The 20,892-nt window shown below is 41.5% G+C and overlaps 1 protein-coding gene across 3 annotated transcripts; it reads right to left on the reverse strand.

Annotated features, from left to right (window-relative positions):
• Positions 1-4,748: 4,748 nt before the first annotated feature.
• si:dkeyp-61b2.1 (tumor necrosis factor receptor superfamily member 8) lies at positions 4,749-20,634 on the reverse strand. Of its 3 annotated transcripts, none has more exons than XM_061218613.1 (9): positions 20,383-20,634; positions 14,419-14,470; positions 12,029-12,133; positions 11,679-11,859; positions 10,643-10,896; positions 10,297-10,404; positions 9,764-9,783; positions 8,456-8,615; positions 4,749-7,292 (listed from the first exon to the last, which is right to left on the reverse strand). In XM_061218613.1, exons 1-9 carry the CDS (start codon positions 20,437-20,439, stop codon positions 7,075-7,077), a joined length of 1,155 nt encoding a protein of 384 aa, XP_061074597.1. In that variant the 5' UTR covers positions 20,440-20,634; the 3' UTR covers positions 4,749-7,074. The 3 variants fall into 3 exon arrangements, with proteins under 3 accessions (XP_061074597.1, XP_061074596.1, XP_061074598.1); XM_061218612.1 differs by having other exon boundaries at positions 8,456-8,621; positions 20,383-20,633; XM_061218614.1 differs by lacking the exon at positions 20,383-20,634 and adding an exon at positions 15,014-15,079 and having other exon boundaries at positions 8,456-8,621.
• Positions 20,635-20,892: the final 258 nt, after the last annotated feature.

The raw sequence follows: 20,892 nt of genomic DNA on the forward strand, positions 1-20,892 counted from the left end.
TGTGGTCTGTGGGGATAATGTGCATTTGCGTCCTCTTCCTGGCAAGTTTGCTACAATTCCATAGGGTTTGCACTTTTATTATTGCCCTTACAGTGCTAAGTGGCATGCTCCATTACCCAAGTTCTGATGGACAATTACCATCTGTGTCTTCTGAATTGACAGTTCCTTGGCTTTTCCCATGCTGATGGTTGACAAAGGGATTTTGCATGCTTGTCACCTCATTTTTATACTCTAATGAAACAGGAAGTGATGGAATAAAGTGATGGAATAGTCTACACAACCCTTGTGAGTGAACAGACAAGAGTTTATGCTTTTTTGATGTTTATTTTTATGTTCCCATTGTGCAAGCACTGAAAAACTGCCCAACATCAGTGGGATCACATTGCATAGGTCCACTCATCGTATTATTTGGAGAAGCGCTACTCTGCTTTCTCAGGTCCACAGTATGTATATACTACTGCCTGTCTTGAGTTATAGCTTAATTATCACTAAGGGGTGTTGTTCGGTCCAACGCGCAATGGAGAGTCGCAACCCCAGTTGTGATAAAATTACAATATACCATGTCCTGGAGTTAGTTATTGCTTTTCTAAAATCAAACCAAATCTGAAGATATTTATATTATAGGCGCATTGTTAGGAAACTCTAAAGTTTATGCCTTTTTGATGTTTATTTGTCGTTCCCATTGTGCAAAACTGAAGAACTGTTCAACATCATCATTCACGGTGCATAGGACTACTCATTTTATTATTTGGAGAAGGCACATTGCTTTCTCCGGTCCACAAGTTTCACCCGAGAGAACACTTGCACTTCTACCCGCTTATGGACGCAACATTTAATTAGCCAATAAGATTCCACTGTATGACTGAAGTTAAGAAATCTAGTCGTCAAATGTATATTAACACACATGGACATGTCATGTTTCACCCCGGTGCTTTTTCTCAGTGCTCACAAATGCACAAACTGAGGCAGAGAGGCAGAGCTGAGAATCCTCAACTTGAAAAGTAATCTAGGCCTAAGAAACTTGTGCCTTAATTCACACACCCCTCAACTCCATGCACACACACATAAACACAAACCCTCCCTCTCCCTCTCTCTCATTTTGTTTGAAAATCCCAGTTGAAAATCTCTTTGGAATATAGCCAATTGGATTGTAGATGTAACATTGCCTGTGGTTCAATACAGACAGAATAAGCATCTGCTCAAAGCGCATCATCACAGAACTTCACAGACCTCACAGCAGGATTGCGAGAACATTTTGGAAATGTCTTACAGAAGCTGACTTAACCTGAGTGCATTCAATTAACATTTCTGGAAATGAAATGCAAATTGCTCCAATAAAACGAACAATCTTGAGATTTTGCAAGCCAGCAGAAAGAGGCTGAGGTTAATGTGCACTCTTTAGAGGCAGAAAACACTACTAGTCGTATAGGTTGCCTTATAGAGCACAAATTACATTTAGTATTAGTCTAAAACCAGGACAAATTGAAATGACATTGTTTTATGAACAAAACAAAGTAGTTTTGCTTAGATTCACTGTCATGGAAAATGCAATTCATCAACAAGAAAAAAAAACATGTTAATTTTTATTTTCATCTCTTATAATATTGAGCGTATACTTGCAGCTGTCCTTGATCGGACTGCTGCCATGTGAATACATTCTTCAAAAGGTCAATGAAAGACAAAGTGCCTGTCAGCATTGGTGCAAGCAATATTTGCTGTGTAATAATCATCAAACTATCTTAGCGGCCAAAGCAAATAGCCTTCGGAGAATATATTATAGATTCTCAATGTGAAAGTCTGACGGACAAGTCTGCTGAAACCAAATGGTGTGCTAAATGTGAATGTTGTAATATACAGCGGGCTCCAGAATTATTGGCACCCCTGACTTTTAGAAAACATATTTCTAAAAATAAACAATATGATTACTGAGATAAACTGAAAATGCTGAAAATGTGAAAAATAATGTCATTTATTAATGTTTTAGTGGAACATATATTTCTCCAAAATCAAGGTTCCATAGTTATTGGAACCCCTGGTTTATTACTTATTACTACACTCTGGCAAGGATAACAGCATGGAGTCTTTTCCAGTAATGCTTGACAAGGTTAAGGAACACATTTGGAGGGATTTGGACCATTCATCTATGCAGATCCCAACAAGATCCTTCACATTCTTGGTTTTGCACTTATGAACTGCCCGCTTCAGTACAGCCCACAGGTTTTTGATTGGATGAGGTCTGGCACCTGAGATGGCCACTGCAGAACATAGATTTAGTTGTCACAGAACCATTTCTGTGTGGATTTTGAGGTATGCTTTGGGTCATTGTCTTGCTGGAAAGTCCACCTACAGCCAAATATATATTGATGCTGCACTGAGCAATCAGTATAAATATAAAGTATGAATGACCAAATGGACATTGCATTAACATTTTTGACATTGAAAAAACGTATGCATAGAGGGAGATGTGCATCATACGCAGTGTGAAATTTGGTGGTGGGTCACTGATGTTTTGGGGTTGTTTTAATTCCAGAGGTCATTGGTTAAAAACAGTGGAATAATGGATTCCACCAAGTATCAGGCAATCTGGTTGCCTCTACAATTTCACATGCCATGTATTATTCAAAATCAGGCCAGCACCTTATTTATAAGCATACTACATAACATATGTTGAGAATATAATTTTGCTCACCAATATAAATTGGGGACTGAAAATGCCCTCTATTGTGGAGTAAAAGGCTTTTTCACTGTCCTCCTCATTTCTTCTAAGGCCTCCAAAGGCAGAGTCTCCTATTTGGACTTAAGCATTGCAAAATATTTTTTGTTGTAAAACATAAACATTTTTATGCATAAAGTCTCAAGAACAGGTGGCATGGATGGTGCAGTGGGTAGCACTGCCGCCTCACAGCAAGGAGGTCTTGGGTTCGAATCCCTGTTGGCCGGGGCCTCTCTGTGTGGATTTTGCATGTTCTCCCCGTGTCTGCGTGGGTCTCCTCCGGGTACTCCGGTATCCTCCCACAGTCAAAAGACATGCAGGTTAGGCTGATTGGAGAGTCTAAATTGCCTGTGGGTATGAGTGTGTGAGTGAATGGTGTGTGTGCCCTGCGATGGACTGGGGACCTGTCCAGGGTGTATTCCTGCCTTTCGCCCAATGTATGCTGGGATAGGCTCCAGCCCCCCTGCGACCCTGTTCAGGATAAGCAGGTTAGGATAATGAATGAGTGAAGTCTCAAGAACTCTTTTTGCCGGTGTGTAACAGTCTTTGCCTGCATCCTGAAAAACGTATGGTTTGCTTATGCAGATGAAAGAAATGTGTGCTGTTTTATGCAAGCCTAACAAACCATACTATGATGGAAATGTAATTTCATTAGATAAAATGCTACTTGGTCATCACTGTAATACCTCCTAGCCGGTTGTATGCTGAGCAGAAGATACAGGATACTGTAGTTGCTTGCGCATTGGAGTGTTGGAGAAGCATTGCCTTTACTATGCTACTGTTTTACCAGTACTGGTCAGAGAACCTTGTATTCCAGAAAGCCTATACAGAATGTAGATAACATTCCATTAACATTGTACTTTGTACAAGTATGCAACTGCGAAATGGACAAAAATTATAATAAATGATGACCCTTTCCATGAAGAGTACTGAATTTATCCTGATTTGTGTTGTCTCTGGATTTCCGAAATGGAGATAAAGTGAGGTTGTTTTGCCACGACCACATATTACAAAACAAGCAACCATTGTCACTAAAGCAACGGCATCATAAAATAGTTCATACAGTTAAAACAGTGAGTTTTATCACTTTCAAACCTGTCATCATATTGATTGAAATTTCACAGAGAAAAAAAGGACCAAAGGCAAATAAACCCTCTCCAGCCCGTTTATGGGGTTAATTCTGCCCCGACCTGGAAATTAAATTAGCAACCTTTGGATGAGAATCCCAGTCATTGTACCACACCACTTCTTCAACATGATCCTGGCCGAGCTATCGTCAAGTAATAACAGAGAGGTCAATAAAAATAATCGTTCCCTTTTTTTGTGCAATATTTCTCCATGGTATCCATCTACCCCATTTTAACCGGACTAGTTTTTACTGAGGAAAAAACATTTTCAGTGTGCCATTTCAGTCTTGTCAGCATTTACCTTGAAGATTAATGTTCTTTGCCATCCAACTGTGCTGCCTTATTTTATAGAAGCATTATATTGACATTGCTGTGAGAATGTGGGGTGTGGTGCTATGATGCCGACCTTGAACAGCAGCAAACCTGCCCGTGTGGCCCACTGTGGAGCCAGTGTGATTGTCCCCCAGTTACGCTGCTTTTCCCAGCGTCAGATGCATCTTCAGAACAGGCGGACTCTAAAAACAGCATCTCAGCATGAACATCAGTGCACATAGATCAGGAAGATTATGAGAGCACGCTTTCTTATTGATAAGAAGCTCAAGCTGAAAGACAAATAGGAGGCAATATCGCCTTAATCTGAGTTCCCCGTCCTGAGATATACATCTGACTGCCACCATTTTTACCCTTTGTCTCCCTCTACTGGATTAAGTATGCAAATGCAAATGTAAACCAAGGAATCTGAACTGGCACTGCTCACAAAGTTCAAACACTCTCACACACAGCAGTCCATCAGGTCAGTGCTGGTACCTTTTCCTCTCAGCGAAGCAAGGACTAGTGTGGGGGCAGGGCAGGAAGTGAAACCATGAGTCACACAGGAAAGCCGGTAATAATAATCATGCCACGTTTAATAGAAATGTACAATTCTTCAGCAGTACCAAATTTCTAAGAAATTGAACATGAGTAAAAAAGTGAGACTAGTTTGGAGAGTACTAGTTTGTACTCCCTTCAGAGTACACTACTTGTACACTACTTCAGAAATGTGTTCATAGAAACGTCATGCCATTTATTGAATCTTGTCTGAAGCTCAACAGACAATCACTAAACAAACCAGAGAGAATAAAAATGGCAGGACAACAAGAGACCACTGCGAGCTCACACAAATGCCTGTGTAAATAACAGATGGCATACAAACATCACTCCTGACATAACATAAACACAATAAACACATTCCCATGCTATCACCCACTTACTCTATTACCCAGCATAAACACACTGGACATCATACCCACATTTACAGAAGGAGGCTGTCCAACCTGCAACTCTCCTGGGCCTGCTTCTGTCCCTACTGAAGGCCAGTGTATTATGTCTGACTATCTGCCCTTGGGATTAATAGCTGAGGCTGCATATGTGCAGAGAGACTTCCATAACCCCCAGTCATTACTCAGCTCAAACAATAACACCTCCCAACTCAAGCACTTCATAATTGTTTTATGCGATTTACGTACGTGACCTTGCAAGCAGTTACATCTTAAAATATGACCAAACATTCATGATGAATTCATTTCTGACCCCTGGTTTTTGGTGTGGTTATACATTCTCTGACACTGGGTCTGGGGTTTACACTCATACACACGCTATTATAGAGGCAAGCACAGATCCTAAATCTTCAGCAGTCACTAAAAAATAATAATGTTAAATAAAACTGTAATTCCAGTGAGGTAAATCAGTGAGAAGTGACAACGTTTCAACCAATTTAGTCTTTGTCAGTTATGTGTGGCCACGTGAGTACGCATGAATAAATAGACAATAGTAACAAATTAAGACGGCTCCTTAATCAATTCAGGATTACATAACAGTACATGTAGGACACTGGATGTTGGAAACAACATACGCTTAGACCATCCAAGTGGGCCAGGACATCGGTCAAAAGAGATGTCACTGCTCATGGATATACCCAAATATACCGCTTGGGAACACAATAGAGCATAATGTACACTCATACACACACAGACTGACATCGGTAACAGATTGGACTGAAACACTGTGGATCTCGTTACCGTGGGGATAGAAACGACCAAGAGGCAGGACCAGCTTGTAGTCCAAAGAAAACCCCTCACATTAGTTATTGCTTTGAATTGTTCCCCGAGTCTGATGCTCACAGATATGGCCAGACAGTGTTGTAGGACACTTACTGTGCTGATGAACAAAGAAATGTCCACCATGAGAGCAAAAGAAGCCAGTTCTATTTAACTGCAATATCAGATAGCACTAGCAAGATAGGAAGCGTTTTTCTACGGTAATGTTACTCAACTGCTCAGGAAACAGTAGGAGGGGACGAGTGAGACGAACGAAAGTATTAAGGGAAACTGCAGACATCTTCATGCAAATGCAATTGCAAGTGCATTTCTGGTCACACCATCCACAAAAACTCCCTGAACTGTCACAAAATGTATGCCTATCTTTGCGAAAGGACGGATATGCACACACACACACACACACACACAGGCCAAATATAAAGCATCCACAAAATGTAATGGTTTAGTCATAAAAATAAAAATATTAATAATACGTCAATGCCTTAAAAACCCCCATCACCTTTCATTCAAACCATAATAAATCCCTTGGCCAATGTGTGGCTATTTGCCTCCCTTCCAGTCAGCTTTGACCAGTCTGGCCAAATGTACGTGTATGTGAGGTAATCACTATCTCCCAACCATCTGTGGAGCAGCCCACACTTCACAGAAAAGTACGTCAAGGACACTGAAAAAAGGAATGGGTGTGTCCTTGTGTACGTACGTGTGTGCGTATGGCGTATGGGTGTGTGTGTGTGTGTGTGTGTGTGTGTGTGTGTGAGTGTGTGGAGTGCAAAAGCAGCTCTGTGGAGAAGCTCAGCAGGCCCTGACCAAACTGATTTATGCTGCCCGGCTATGCCATCCTGTCCCTACATATCTGTGACTTTGCACAAGGGGAATTTCAGTGAGCAGACTTTCTGGGAGACTTATTGTAAACAGCATAACATTAGCATTACAAGAATGGGCCAGAGGTTTAACAGCATCACACTCATTCCTGCTTACAAATGCCTTCACATGCCCATCCATGGTGTTTTTTTTTATTTAAGTTATGAATGTGTTTTATGAAATGCAGTTTATAATTTCCACAGTTCCCTCCACAGTTTTCTCTGTGGCAGTTAAAACTCCTCCACTGCTCTTGACACCTTTCTGTGGGCTCAGTCTTTCACTTGCTCGTGGCTGGGACAGGGTAGCTCAGTTCCTTCCCCTCCTCCTGCTGGACACACTCTGTCACGGGCCACGGGGACCTGTCCATGGGACCCTGCTCCTGGTGAGGGGTGCCAAGGGGGGCCCCCACCTCTCCAGGGGGCTTTGCCTCCTCTCTTTGCTCTGCTGTGTTTGTGCCAAGAACCACCATTTTGGGAGAGTAGATGTATATAGATCCTGCCGGAGAACATGGCAGCCATAAAACACATTGCTTTATACATATATTTGTGCAACAGCTGCAATTACCCAAAGCAACTTAATGGTTTACATTTTACCAACCACAATAGGAGACTATAAGCAGTTCAGGTTAAGTATGTGCTGCTATGCAACACTGGTGCTGCACAAATATGAATCAGATATAGGAGTAAAATAAGATAGATGGTAGATAGATGGTAAAAACAACATGTTTTTGTTTTTCGCACTGACTCTAGAAAATCCCAGGCGATCAGCAGTTTCTGAGATACTCAAACCACCCTGTCTGGCACCAATAATCATCCCACGGTCAAAGTCACTTCGATCACATTTCTTCCTCTTTCTGTCATTTGGTCTGAAAAACAGCTGAACCTCTTGACCATGTCTGCATTCTTTTATGCATTTAGTTGCTGCCACATGATTAAATATTTACGTGCACCTAATAAAGTGATCACTGCATGTATACAGAAGTATATACTGTATTATTCAATATAATTAACAAATACTGATGTTGTGATAAGTAACTGTTATGCAGGCCTGCCAATCTGTGGGATATGTATGGTGTGTCTCACGGTCACATTCTGTCCTTCAGTCTGATTAACGGTAACAGCAAGGGACTGAAATCTCTGAATCTGAAATATTGCCGTTTGGCGCTTATGAATATTCATGTAGGGACGTGATGAAGGAAAAAGTGGTGGCAATAGGTGCACTGTTCTTGGACATGCCTCTCCGTGAATATTCATTGAACCCTATTATGGCACCAGAAATCAACTGGAACCTCGGGTAAGGAAGCAGAGAGGAAGGATGTAATCCGATTAACTGGTTACTATAGATGCTCTGTTGAAACATCCATCTGACTCAAAAGTATATGTTCTGAACATCCCTTCCTCTCCCTATGCACATCAGATTTTTAGTCTTGAAAAGGTCAGTGTTTCTGGACCTTAAACCAGAACTAAAGGGAACCTGGTCCTCCAAGATAATGTAACCCAGCCATACAGATGAAGGATAAAGTGTCACAGCCAGGAGTCTTGCTTTGAGAAGTGGTTCAGGGTAACTGCTTTGTATGTGTAAGGTTTATGCAGTGGTAAAATCGACAGACTTTGGTCCAGGCCATGCGTGGAGTATGAGCAATGGGGGCCCACACTCACCCACATTGTTGCTGACACTGTCTCCACCACCACTGCGATATATTGCAACCTGCTGTTTGGGCGGGCCAACTTGCTGTGCGTTCCCTGTGTTATTACCCAGAAGCCTTTGGGACACAAAGCACAGGTCCCCGTCCATGGTGTCTTCCTTCCTCCCTTGCACCTGCAACTGGACATAGTGGGTTTAGTCTGTCCATCACATTTCAAGACAGTGGCAACCAACCATGTTCCGGGAGATCTACTGTCCTGTAAGGCTTTCACTCCAAACCTAACAAAGCAGTCCTCATTTAGAAGCTAAAGATCTAATTGAGCTGGTAAATGGTAGAGTCAGGTATGTAAAATTGAGGTTGAAATTAAAACCTACAGCAGGGATACTCAACCTTTCCCAGAAAGGACTGGTGTGGGTTCAGGCTTTTGTTCCAACCAAGCAGTTACAAAACTGATTCTACTAATTAAACAGAGTCCTTGCTGAGGACCTTGATTAGTACAATCGGGTGAGTAACTGCTTGGTTGGATCAAATGCCTGCACTGGTCCTTTCTGGGAAAGATTATGCCTGACCTACACAAAGATCTCCAGGAACAGGGTACCACTGTTTTTAGAGTTGGAAAAAAAAATTATGGTTTAAGCCTTTCCAGGTTTTACCAAAAACAACTTACCTCACTGCCAAAATGCAGTTCCTAGTGCACTATCCTGCTTATAGAAAGACCTGGGCTGGCATTTATGGCATTATTGTCATCTCTGAAACTCAATGTGAGCTGAATTTGTACAGAATGTTCCTTTCATTTTGTGAGGATGCTGCATGATGCTCCTCTGATGCATGATGTTTCTGCATCTCTTGTAATTATTCTTTCTGGAGAATCTCTGGGACTCTACAACCCAGTGGTCCTCACTCCTGGTCCTGGAGAGCCGCAGGGTGCGTTTTTGTTTTTCTTGTCTCACATGGTTTCTCTGGTCTGAATTAGTTGCTGATATTAAGGAAAAAAACATCACTCTGCGGCTCTCCAGGACCATGGATGTAACCCCAAAGCAATAGGAAACGCAATGATGCCCAAATATGTTATTGGTCTGGTATGTGTAAACTAGAAATTTGTGATCCACCCTCGGTTTTCTTTTGTTGTTTGTTTTGTGTTTATTTTTGGAATTTGTAAAGCTCGGTGATATTTTGAAAAATATATCTCAAAATCTGAATAAAATATCTCTGCCATCTACCTGGTTCTAGAAACCATGCTTACATCAGCAGTTATCTCATGTGATTTGGTGAACAGTGAGGCAAAGATTTAATTTATTTTCCACACTTGGAAAGTACTCACATGTTTCAGAAAAGGCCAACCTGAAAGAAAGATCACATTAAAAAAAAATTTTTTTTGAAAAGCTCCATGAAAATACACACTCCTAGGTAATTTTCAAATGCTTCAGTGCTTCAGTACATCAGTATGGCAGTGCATGAGCATATCAGTGCTTCACTACATTGGTATGTCAGTGCTTCAGTACATCAGTATGTCAGTGCTTCAGTACATCAGAATGTCAGTGCTTCAGCACATCAGTATGTCAGTGCCTCAGAATGTCAGTGCTTCAGTGCCTCAGTATGTCAGAGTTCAATGCATCAGTATGTCAGTACCTCAGTATGTCAGTGCTTCTGTACATCAGTATGTCAGTGCTTCAGTACATCAGAATGTCAGTGCTTCAGTGCCTCAGTATGTCAGAGTTAAATGCATCAGTATATGCCAGTGCCTCAGTATGTCAGTGCTTCAGTACATCAGAATGCCACTGCCTCAGTATATCAGTGTTCAATGCATCAGTGCATCTTTGTCAGTTCACCAGTGTGCTACTGCACCCGTCTCACCTTTCTTCTTCAGTAGGTGGTGTTTGTGCCACATGCAGCACACCACAAGTATGGCAGCTGCAACCAGAACAACCATCAGGACCAGTGAAGTCACAAGTGAAGAGGAGGCTACGTCAGGGGCAGAGCGGCGATTAGTGTGATTTATGACACAAAACTGAATACAAGAATGCATTAAACAAAACAATCCCACAAATCCAATAAATAATCTATTTACGTATATTGATTTATTCATTTGAAAATACTTTCTTCCATCTATTCTTCTAAGTTTAGTATCAATCAGTACTTTTTGACTAATACAATTAGACTATTTTTCTGAATTTACAGATTTTAAAATAATGTCTCTTACATTCTTCAAAAACAAGTTCATTGATGGAACTGGAAGCTCTTGCTGTGCGGTCCACAGTTGGGAGTTGGTTGGTGGTTTGGGGTTTGTGGGTGGTTACAGGGAGGGGAATGGTTTGCAGGGGGGTAGAGAACTGTGTGGTTTCAGCATTGCTAACATGGAAATCATTGGGCTGAGGAGGGCTGATGAGATAGTCACAGAGATGGTCCCGAGTGCTCGAACCACTGGAAATCACAGCCAGACCGCGACCAGCGCAACTGAAATAAACATAGGCATGCGTGTACACACACAAAAAAATTGTTTTTGCACAGGCAAACACATTTTTAAATCAACTGACAGACAGCATTATGTTCGGCTCATGACAGGTCCTCATGCCCCACTAGTAGTAGAGGGTGGGTAAAGAACAACTTTTTCACTCTAAATGTTGTCGTTTTGTCCTTATTTAAAATTCTATTATATTTACTGCTACAGTAAAGCATGCCACTCACATGGTTACATTACATTAATGGCATTTGGCAGACGCCCTTATCCAGAGCGACATACAACAAAGTGCAAAGTGCGTACCCATAACCAGGGATAAGTGCGTTGAAAGACCCTAGAGGGAAGTACTCTTTTTGTAATACCGCACTACACTTACCTAGGCCAAACAAAACTAGCAATGGTATTGTCCTTGCGTAATAACAAATGTAAAGACAACAATAGTTAAGGTTTACAGGGAGGTAGGGAGGTGGGGTTGGGAGAGGTGCAGCTTGAGAAGGTGTGTCTTCAGTCTTCAGAAAGTGGTAAGAGATTCTGCTATTCTGACCTCCATGGGGAGTTTGTTCCACCACCGTTATATAGTTTAAGATGAATATTATCCTTACATGAATATTAGCTTTATCCATGCGCTGTTGCTGCACTGCAACCTGATCCCCTCTATGTACCGTTGTTTGAGTTTAACATACAACCATGTTTAATTGTTCTGTATTGTAATGTCTATATTGTAACAATTGGACACAGAACACACCAATGCAATGTTAATGCAATGTAGTATACTCACTCAGTGTATGCCTGACAGAAGTCATTCATAGATATATTGTTGGAGAAGGTTCCAACAGGGCAGGGCAGACACCTCCTGCAGCTGAACTGTGCCGCACTCTCACAGAAGAAGCCCCTGTCACAATGGCACAACCGGTTCTTGTTGGGGCTACAAGGAGATGCCTCCGTAAGATTCCTCTCACCTGTTGGTACACACAAATACACCAATAGCGCACACGTGTTAAAGTGCTTCAAGCACTCAAGGACAAACACTTTCAAAGGTGGATGTACTGAAACAGAGATACACTTGCAGTATTCAAGTGGGGTTTGTGGTTTTGCGACGGGAACCTTTGGCCGCTACATCCTGGTTACCTGAACACTTTTCTGTGCAGCTCTGGCAGGATGGAAGCCTGTTCCTCACCACCCGGTATTGGTCCTGAGAACAGCGGACACACGCACAGTTCTTGAGTCCAAAACCTACAGAGACAGAGACATGGAGTAAAGAGCTTGCTTCTCATCTCAAGATAAGTAGCCCTGTACAATGATCCTAAAATAACGACTTCTAAACTTCGCACCCCAGCCCAACCTCTCATTATTGTGCGGTTAGGGTATTCTCATCTTGTTTAATGTTCATGGCCTCAGTGTTCCCTTTCAAGCGTGTCTGTGTCACCTTACAGTATTTACCAAGACTGAGGAAATGGGGTATACTCCAGACCAAGGCAAATCATCATCATCATCATAATCATGGGCGGCCTGTAGCATAGTGGTTAAGGTAAATGACTGGGACACACAGGGTCAGGGGTTCTAATCCTGGTGTAGCCACAATAAGATCTGCACAGCTGTTGGGCCCTTGAGCAAGTCCTTTAACCTTTATCGTGGAAAAGTTTTTCTGTAATTTAATTCAAAAAGTGAAACTTTCATATATTGTAGATTCATTACACAAAGTAAAAATAATATTGATCATTCTGGGTTACAGCTCATGAAAATCAAAAATCCAGTATCTCAAAATATTAGAATATTACATTTGACCAATATGACCAATCAAAAAAAGGATTTATAAAAAATAAATGTCGACCTTCTGAAAAGTATGTTCATTTATGCACTCAATACTTGGTCGGGCAATCATGGGGAAGACAGACACTTATTGACACCCTCCACAAGGAGGGTAAGCCACAGAAGCTAATTGCTGAAAGGGCTGGCTGTTTACAGCCTGCTGTATCAAAGCATATTCATGGAAAGTTGACCGGAAGGGAAAAGTGAGGTCGGAAAAGGTGACAGGGATGACCGCAACCTTGAGAGGATTGTCAAGCAAAGCCAATTCAAGAACTTGGGGGAGCTTCACAAGGAGTGGACTGAGGCTGGAATCAGTGAATCAAGAGCCACCACGCACAGATGTGTCCAGGAAATGGGCTACAAGTGTTGCATTCCATGTGTCAAGCCACTCCTGAACCAGAGACAACATCAGAAGTTTCCACAGTCAATGATGATTTGGGGTGCCATGTCACCTGCTGGTGTTGGTCCACTGTGTTTTATCAAGTCAACGCAGCTGTCTACCAGGAGATTTTAGAGCACTTCATGCTTCCATCTGCTGATAAGATAAATGAAGATGCTGATTTCCTTTTCCAGCAGGACTTGGCACCTGCCCACAGTGCCAAAAATACTAGTAACTGGTTTGCTGACCATGGTATTACTGTGCTTGATTGGCCAGCCAACTCGCCTGATCTGAATCTCATAGCAAATCTATGGGGTATTGCGCATAAATGAACATACTTTTCAGAAGGTTGGCATTTCTGTATTATAAATCCCTTTTTTGATTGCTCTTATGTAATATTCTAATATTTTGAGCTGTAAGCCGTCTCATGAGATGTAAACATCAAGATTAAAACAAAAAAAGGCTTGAAATATTTAACTATGTCTAATGAAAGTTTCACTTTTTGGATTAAATGACAGAAAAAAATTAACTTTTCCACGATATATAATTGTTTTGAAATGCACTTGTATGCTGTTTTTGGTCAATCCTTATTTACCATTACATGTATTTATCAGATTATTTTATCCAGAGCAAGTGCCTGCCCAATACTGCAATAAAACCTGATTTACATCTAGCTTGGAGCCATTACTCCCCCACCACATAAGGACAAGGGCCCATCTGATTATCATACGGGGGGAGACTGGTGTGCTAGTGCCCTGCATGGCATGATTAAAGGGCTGCATTCACTTCCTACGGTTTCCTAACTGTAGCTTCTATGTAGTGCATTTGTTTCTGTCTTTCTGTCTGAGGTCACCTGTGATAAAAGCACATCTATGCCGATAAGCTGGAGTTTCCTGCCCTCAAACCACTTCCTGTGTTCCCGGCTTTGTGACCTATTGCAGGGTACTGGCTTTGTGTTTTTATCCTTCCTTTGGAACAAAGCTGAACCTCCCTCCCATCTCGGAGCCAGCGATATTAGTTCAAAACATAGTCTACCGATTTTTATTTCATGCGAAAGTCATTTTTAGTTTACTACTTCCACATATTCACATCCTCTTGTGATCATATTTAGGAGTAGACCTCAAAAGCCCAGTTCTGGACTCAAGAAACAAAGTGAGGAGAGTCTATATTCACCTGCTTTAATTGATCATTTAATATCTGTGTGACAAGGAGATCCAGCAGACCATTTGGCTATCCAAGGCCAAGGTTGAGAACCACTGCAATATGGTATAAACAAACAAATTGCAATCTGCAAGTAAGTAAATCAGGAAGAAGAGAATCAGTGATTCACCTTCGCCACATTGTGGAGGTGTGGGGCAGCTGGTTAATAAGGCTGAACACACCTGAGTGGGAGAAAAAGAAGGGGAGAGCATAATAAATTAGACCAGGGAAAGGGACAATAGTCCAATAGTCTGCACCTTCCTGCCTGAAATAGGAATATTATATTAATTCCCACAGCAATGAGTGGCAGAGAGAAGTCATCACAGGGATTACCAATACATTACCTAGCAGCTTGCTTTCTCTCTGTTATGGTGTTTCAGTAGGGCTGCCACATTTGATCAAAACATAACACATTTTTCAACAAATATTTGGTGTGACACCATTCACAAGAAGTGATAGGTCAAACTCAAAAGTCACCAAAACCACATTAGACACAAGGCAATGCTCTGGCCCTGCTGCCTACACATCCAGATATTTATCACAGCATGAAAAGTTCCATGAGTCCTGTCAATTCAAAAACACATCATATAAAGGGTAGATTGCATAGATAATATTAATGATAATATTACATATGTACAGGGCAAGCTGATACTTCACAAAACTATAGAATGTGTGTAAAAGATAATAAAAAGCAAAAGAAAAGGAAAACATTCACACAAACCCACTTTGTTGGTTGGGATTATCTGGTAAGTCTTGCTGTACGGTATGGCTTTCATAAATTCTTCCACTATTGCGCTTAGCTCTTCTTTGGCAATATACCATGTTGGATTTCCTATTTGGACATTCTGGGACATTTATAGATTAAACCAACAGATGCTGCTGTGATAAGATCATTAGGAATTGGGGGGTTGTAGATGTAAAATACTGTAATTCAATTCAATTCAAATTTACATTTTCTTTGAATTGTGCTTTACAAGGCGGCACGGATGGCGCAGTGGGTAGCACTGCCGCCTCACAGCAAGGAGGTCCTGGGTTTGAATTCCCGTCGGCCGGGGCCTCTCTGAGTGTTCTCCCCGTGTCTGCGTAGGTTTCCTCCGGGTACTCCGGTTTCCTCCCACAGTCCAAAGACATGCAGGTTAGGCTGATTGGAGAGTCTAAATTGCCCATAGGTGTGAGTGTGAGTGTGAGTGTGAGTGTGAGTGAGTGAGCCCTGCGATGGACTGGCGACCTATCCAGGGTGTATTCCTGCCTTTCGCCCAATGTATGCTGGGATAGGCTCCAGCCCCCCTGCGACCCTGTTCAGGATCAGCGGGTTAAGATGATGGATGGATGGGCTTTACAAAGTTCTTAATCACAAAGCAGCTTCATGGCGAATCCGGCCTGAACCCCCCCGCACAACTGTTATACACTTACAAAAATGTCCGGTAGCGTATCGGTTAAGGTGAATGACTGGGACTGACTGGGAAACGCAAGGTTGGTGGTTCTAATCCCGGTGTAACCACAATAAGATCCGCACAGACGTTGGGCCCTTGAGCAAGGCCCTTAACCCGGCATTGCTCCAGGGGAGGATTGTCTCCTGGGTAGTCTAATCAACTGTACGTTGCTCTGGATAAGAGCGTCAGCCAAAATGCCAATAATGTAATGCAATGATGTATTCGCCTTGCTGTGGGCCTGTGCTTACAATCAAAAAGGTCTCCTCCTCTGTCCCCAACCCAGGGAAAAGCAATTCCAAGGTTGACACTGGTTCTCTTAATGAGCCTAGTCGGTTTGTGGTTTCACTCTGCAGTACTTTTGCTTCTTCAGGTCCGCCATTTGTAGTACTCGGTTAGCTACAAATGATCCACTGCTCCCACCCGAAAGGCTCTGCAGCCACAAGCCACACCCACCCCTCCGCACACAGAGTGCCACGGCCAAAACATCTGTTAAAAAGGGCATTTACAGATCCCAGTAAAAACAATAGCTACAGTTGTGTTCAAAATAATAACAGTCCAACATGACTTACCAGATCAATCACTGTTTTTGGTAGAAAATATCTTACTACATGGCAAATAATTTACCAGTAGGTGTAGTAGAGTCATAGAAAACCAACAGACCCAACATTCATGATACACATGCTCCTGAGTCTGTGTAATTGAATAATTAATTGAAAGAGGCATGTTCAAAATAATAGCAGTGTGGAGTTCAATTAGTGAGGTCATTCATTCTGTGAAAAAACAGGTGTGAATCAGGTGGCCCTTATTTAAGGATGAAGCCAGCACATGTTTGCATGCATTTCTCTCTGAAAACCTGAGAAAAATGGGTCGTTCCAGACATTGTTCAAAAGAACAGCGTACTTTGATTAAAACGTTGATTGGAGAGGGAAAAACATATAAAGAAGTGCAGAAAATAATAGGCTGCTCGGCTAAAATGATCTCCAATGCTTTAAAATGGACAGCAAAACCAGAGAAACGTAGAAGAAAACGAAAGACTACCATTCGAATGGATCGAAGAATAGCCAGAATGGCAAAGACTCAGCCAATGATCAGCTCCTGGGTGATCAAAGACAGTCTGAAGTTACCGGTGAGTACTGTGACAATTAGAAGATGCCTGTGTGAAGCTAATCTATTGGCAAGAAGCCCCCGCAAAGTCCCACTGTTAAAAAAAAGACACGTGCTGAAGAGGATACAATTTGCCAAAGAACACATCAACTGGCCTAAAGAGAAATGGAGAAACATTTTGTGGACTGATGAAAGTAAGATTGTTCTTTTCGGGTCCAAGGGACGCAGGCAGTTTGTCAGACGACCACCAAACACTGAATTCAAGCCACAGTACACTCTGAAGACAGTGAAGCATGGTGGTGCAAGCATCATGATATGGGGATGTTTCTCTTACTATGGTGTCGGGCCTATTTATTGCATACAAGGGATCATGGATCAGTTTGCCTATATCAAAATACTTGAAGAGGTGGGTGTCTCGGTGACGCAGCCTGTAGAGCACTGACCGCATGCTCATTGCGAGCCGCGACGTCGGTGGTTCGAATCCAACCATCTGACATTTGTCGCAAATGTCTCTCTCTCGCTCCCATTCTTCCTGTCTCTCTATACTATATACTGTCCAATAAAGCTGAAAAAGGCCTAAAAAATATCTTATAAAAAAATAATAATAATACTTGAAGAGGTCATGTTGCCTTATGCCGAAGGACCCCAAACACACCAGTAAGCGAGCAGCATCTTGGTTCCAGACCAACAAAATTAAAGTTATGGAGTGGCCAGCCCAATCCCCGGACCTTAATCCGACTGAAAACTTGTGGGGTGACATCAAAAATGCTGTTTCTGAGGCAAAACCAAGAAATGCAGAGGAATTGTGGAATGTTGTCAAATCATCCTGGGCTGAAATACCTGTTCATAGGTGCCAGAAGTTGGTCGATTCCATGCAACACAGATGTGAAGCAGTTCTCAGAAACCGTGGTTATACAACTAAATATTAGTTTAGTGATTCACAGGAATGCTAAATCCTGAAGATTTTTCAGTTCATACAGTAAATATTTGAGTTTGTAAAGAAAAATGCAGACACTGCTATTTTTTTGAACAGCCCAATATTCATTTTTCTTCATTTTCTGTAAAGTAATTAAAAAATGGACACATTTTTCTTCATGTTTTGATTTAGGATATAATGTGCAGTGTTCCCAATGCATCGAAATAAAAACTATTATAAGGATTTTGAGCTTTACTCACGTTTTTAAACACACTGCTATTATTTTGAACACAACTGTATAGTTCAGTTTAACTTTTGTATTTATTTGCAGAAAGTGAGAGCTTTCTGAATTGAATCAGACACATCCCAATAACACATACAGGTAAAAGAGCATGGAATTGGCAAAAGCGCACAAAGATAGAGACTACATCAGACATGCCTTAGCATGGCATCCTTAGCATCCAGCATACTATGTCTTTAATTTCTACACTTCTGAGGCTGTCAATCAGTTAATGGCCCTGGCTTGAGTGGGTGACATTTTCAGAACTACACTGCTGAGCGGAGAGATTTTTATGGTGTTATGTCCAATAAATGTAATTTAAAATCCTGTGTTCTGCTGGGAAACAAATGAAGCTCACAACAGAAATCGAAACTGTGACAGAAATAAAGAAGAAACTGGACGATGTGGTACAGATATGTGTATGACTGGGTTTCAGTATAATCCCAGGCCCAGGGCAGAGTGTAGCAACTGACAGGAAGTAGACAAACCGGGACTTCCACTAAAGGCAGAGAAGAATTTAGGGTTAATGTTACCGAAGGTGGCTTACTGGTAACCACTGACTGGTCCTGTACCAAGTCAGTTGCAACAAAGGAAGAGTGGATGCCAAAACTCAGAGTTTGGAGGCTGCATAAACATTTGTTGCATATTCTACCGGGATCTTTTGGGACTTGCAGGATGACATTACATTATTGGCATTTGGCAGACGCTCTTATCCAGAGCGACATACAGTTGATTAGATTAAGCAGGAGACAATCCTCCCCTGGAATAATGCAGGATTAAGGGCCTTGCTCAAGGGCTGTGCGGATCTTATTGTGGCGAAACTGTGACAGGGTATACACCGGGATTAGAACCACTGACCTTCCGTGTCCCAGTCCTTTACCTTATCCACTACGCTACAGGCTGCCAGATGAGTTGTTACAGCACCCCAAGAGAACATTTCGTAGGCAGGCTACTCCTGGAAAGAGTCCCCAGTTCTCCATTTGAAGATATTGGTTTTCACTGTGATTTTGTGGAGTCCCGGAGCCTTAGAAATGGGTTTGTAATGGCCCAGTCAAAGTGATGACTTGAACCCAATAGAGATCATGTGACAGGACCTGAAACGAGCAGTTTGTAGTCAGAAACCGGTCTGAAAGGGCTGCAAAGAAGTGGGCTACAATTGCTCTACAGTGATATGAAAAACTGATATCAAATTATAGGAATTGTGTTTGCTCAGTTTCAGATACGTAGACAGAATATATGTTTCGACAAAGGGAACCTATTTAGTGACAAATATGGAATAACAGAATAAATCAGGAAGGGGAAAAATACCTTTTAACGGCACTATTTTCATACCCTTGATAAACAGTGTAAATGCCGATCTGTAAACCATACAGACACTTTTACTTTTTAAATGTAATAAACTGGTGGTCTTATGTAAAAAATGCCACAACGTTTAATCTTCAGCACTGGCATAACATTGTCATAAAAAAAAACAAAAAACAAGCAAGCTTTCATTCTCAGCCTTCACATGGCACAAGACCAAAAATCTGATTGAGAAAAACAGCAAAACATTAATTTACTCATATGCTTCAAAACTAAGGCGAAGTATGATCTAATTTTACCCAAAAATAATCATTACCTATGGTCCCACAGCATTGCAACACAAATAAAAAAATAACGTACTCAAACCAACGTCAGGTTAGTTGTATTTATAATGATACAATGCAACCAAAAATCCCCGAGGGGAAGTTTTGTTTCAAATTTTGGAAAATCAGTGGTTCTCATTGGCCAGGAAAGTACACCATATGTTGGAAAAATGAATTACTGAAACAGAAATCAAAGGGCCTCAGATTAAGATATGAGAAGTGCTGACAGTGTACTTAGGCTCATCCTTCGAGAGAGCCTATACAAAACGTAGATAATAGCATTTCTATGTACAAGTACTGTTGTAGAAGTATACAATGGCGAAATGGACAACAATGATAAAACTGTCATTTCTATCAACGTTTAGCAAAGTACCAAACATCAATAAAACACGAACGTCCTGCATATGAATGCGAAGATTTTTTTACGCGTGGTGGTTGTTTATACACCCAAAACTGAAATAGATCAAATAAGTGGTCAAATAATTTCTGTTCTTCCTAACATTAACAACATTTTTGATGGCATATATTATCTGGAGAAACAAAAAACAGGAGGACAGTCAGTAGTATTAGCAAAGAATGACAAATCATTTTCCGCATTAATATTCAAGGATACAAGCTGAATGATGAAATATGACCTCCCACCCCATTTGCAGACAATAATGTGTAGTACTGGCAACAAAAGTCAGTGCGCTTCAACTCTGCAAGACAAGCATATCAAATACATTTCTTTACTCACCTGAACGAAAAGACCAAGCAGGGTTAAGGAAACCAGAACACAGCGATACGATCCCATTTTATGAAGAATACTTGGGAGTATGGTCAACGCGAAACACCATGCACACGGTTTTAGAAAGGCGTGTAGATGGTCTGATTGGCAAATCTATGAGTTCCAGGAATGTTGTGTTCTCGCAGCTGAGGCGAATTGTGTGAAATGCGTCCAAGGACGGACTCAATTCAAACAAGCGCGGTGCGTGGGAGTTCAGACGAAACGGAGAAAGGATATTTCGGCTGCATATATTACCTTGTAATCATGTAACGACTGGGCATAAATGGTAGCTGATGGGCCTACTTTAGAATAATATACAATTTCGAAGGTCTCCCCTTTACGTCCAGAATGTGTAGGAAGAAAAGCTAACGCAAATTGATGTGGTTATATATAGGCGTTTTACCAATTATGCCAGGTGTCGGAAAGATGGGACAGAATGTTTGCCCACAAATGTAGCGCATGACATTACTATAAATATAG

The sequence above is a fragment of the Conger conger genome, chromosome 14, assembly GCF_963514075.1.
Source record: "Conger conger chromosome 14, fConCon1.1, whole genome shotgun sequence".
Classification (NCBI taxonomy): domain Eukaryota; kingdom Metazoa; phylum Chordata; class Actinopteri; order Anguilliformes; family Congridae; genus Conger; species Conger conger.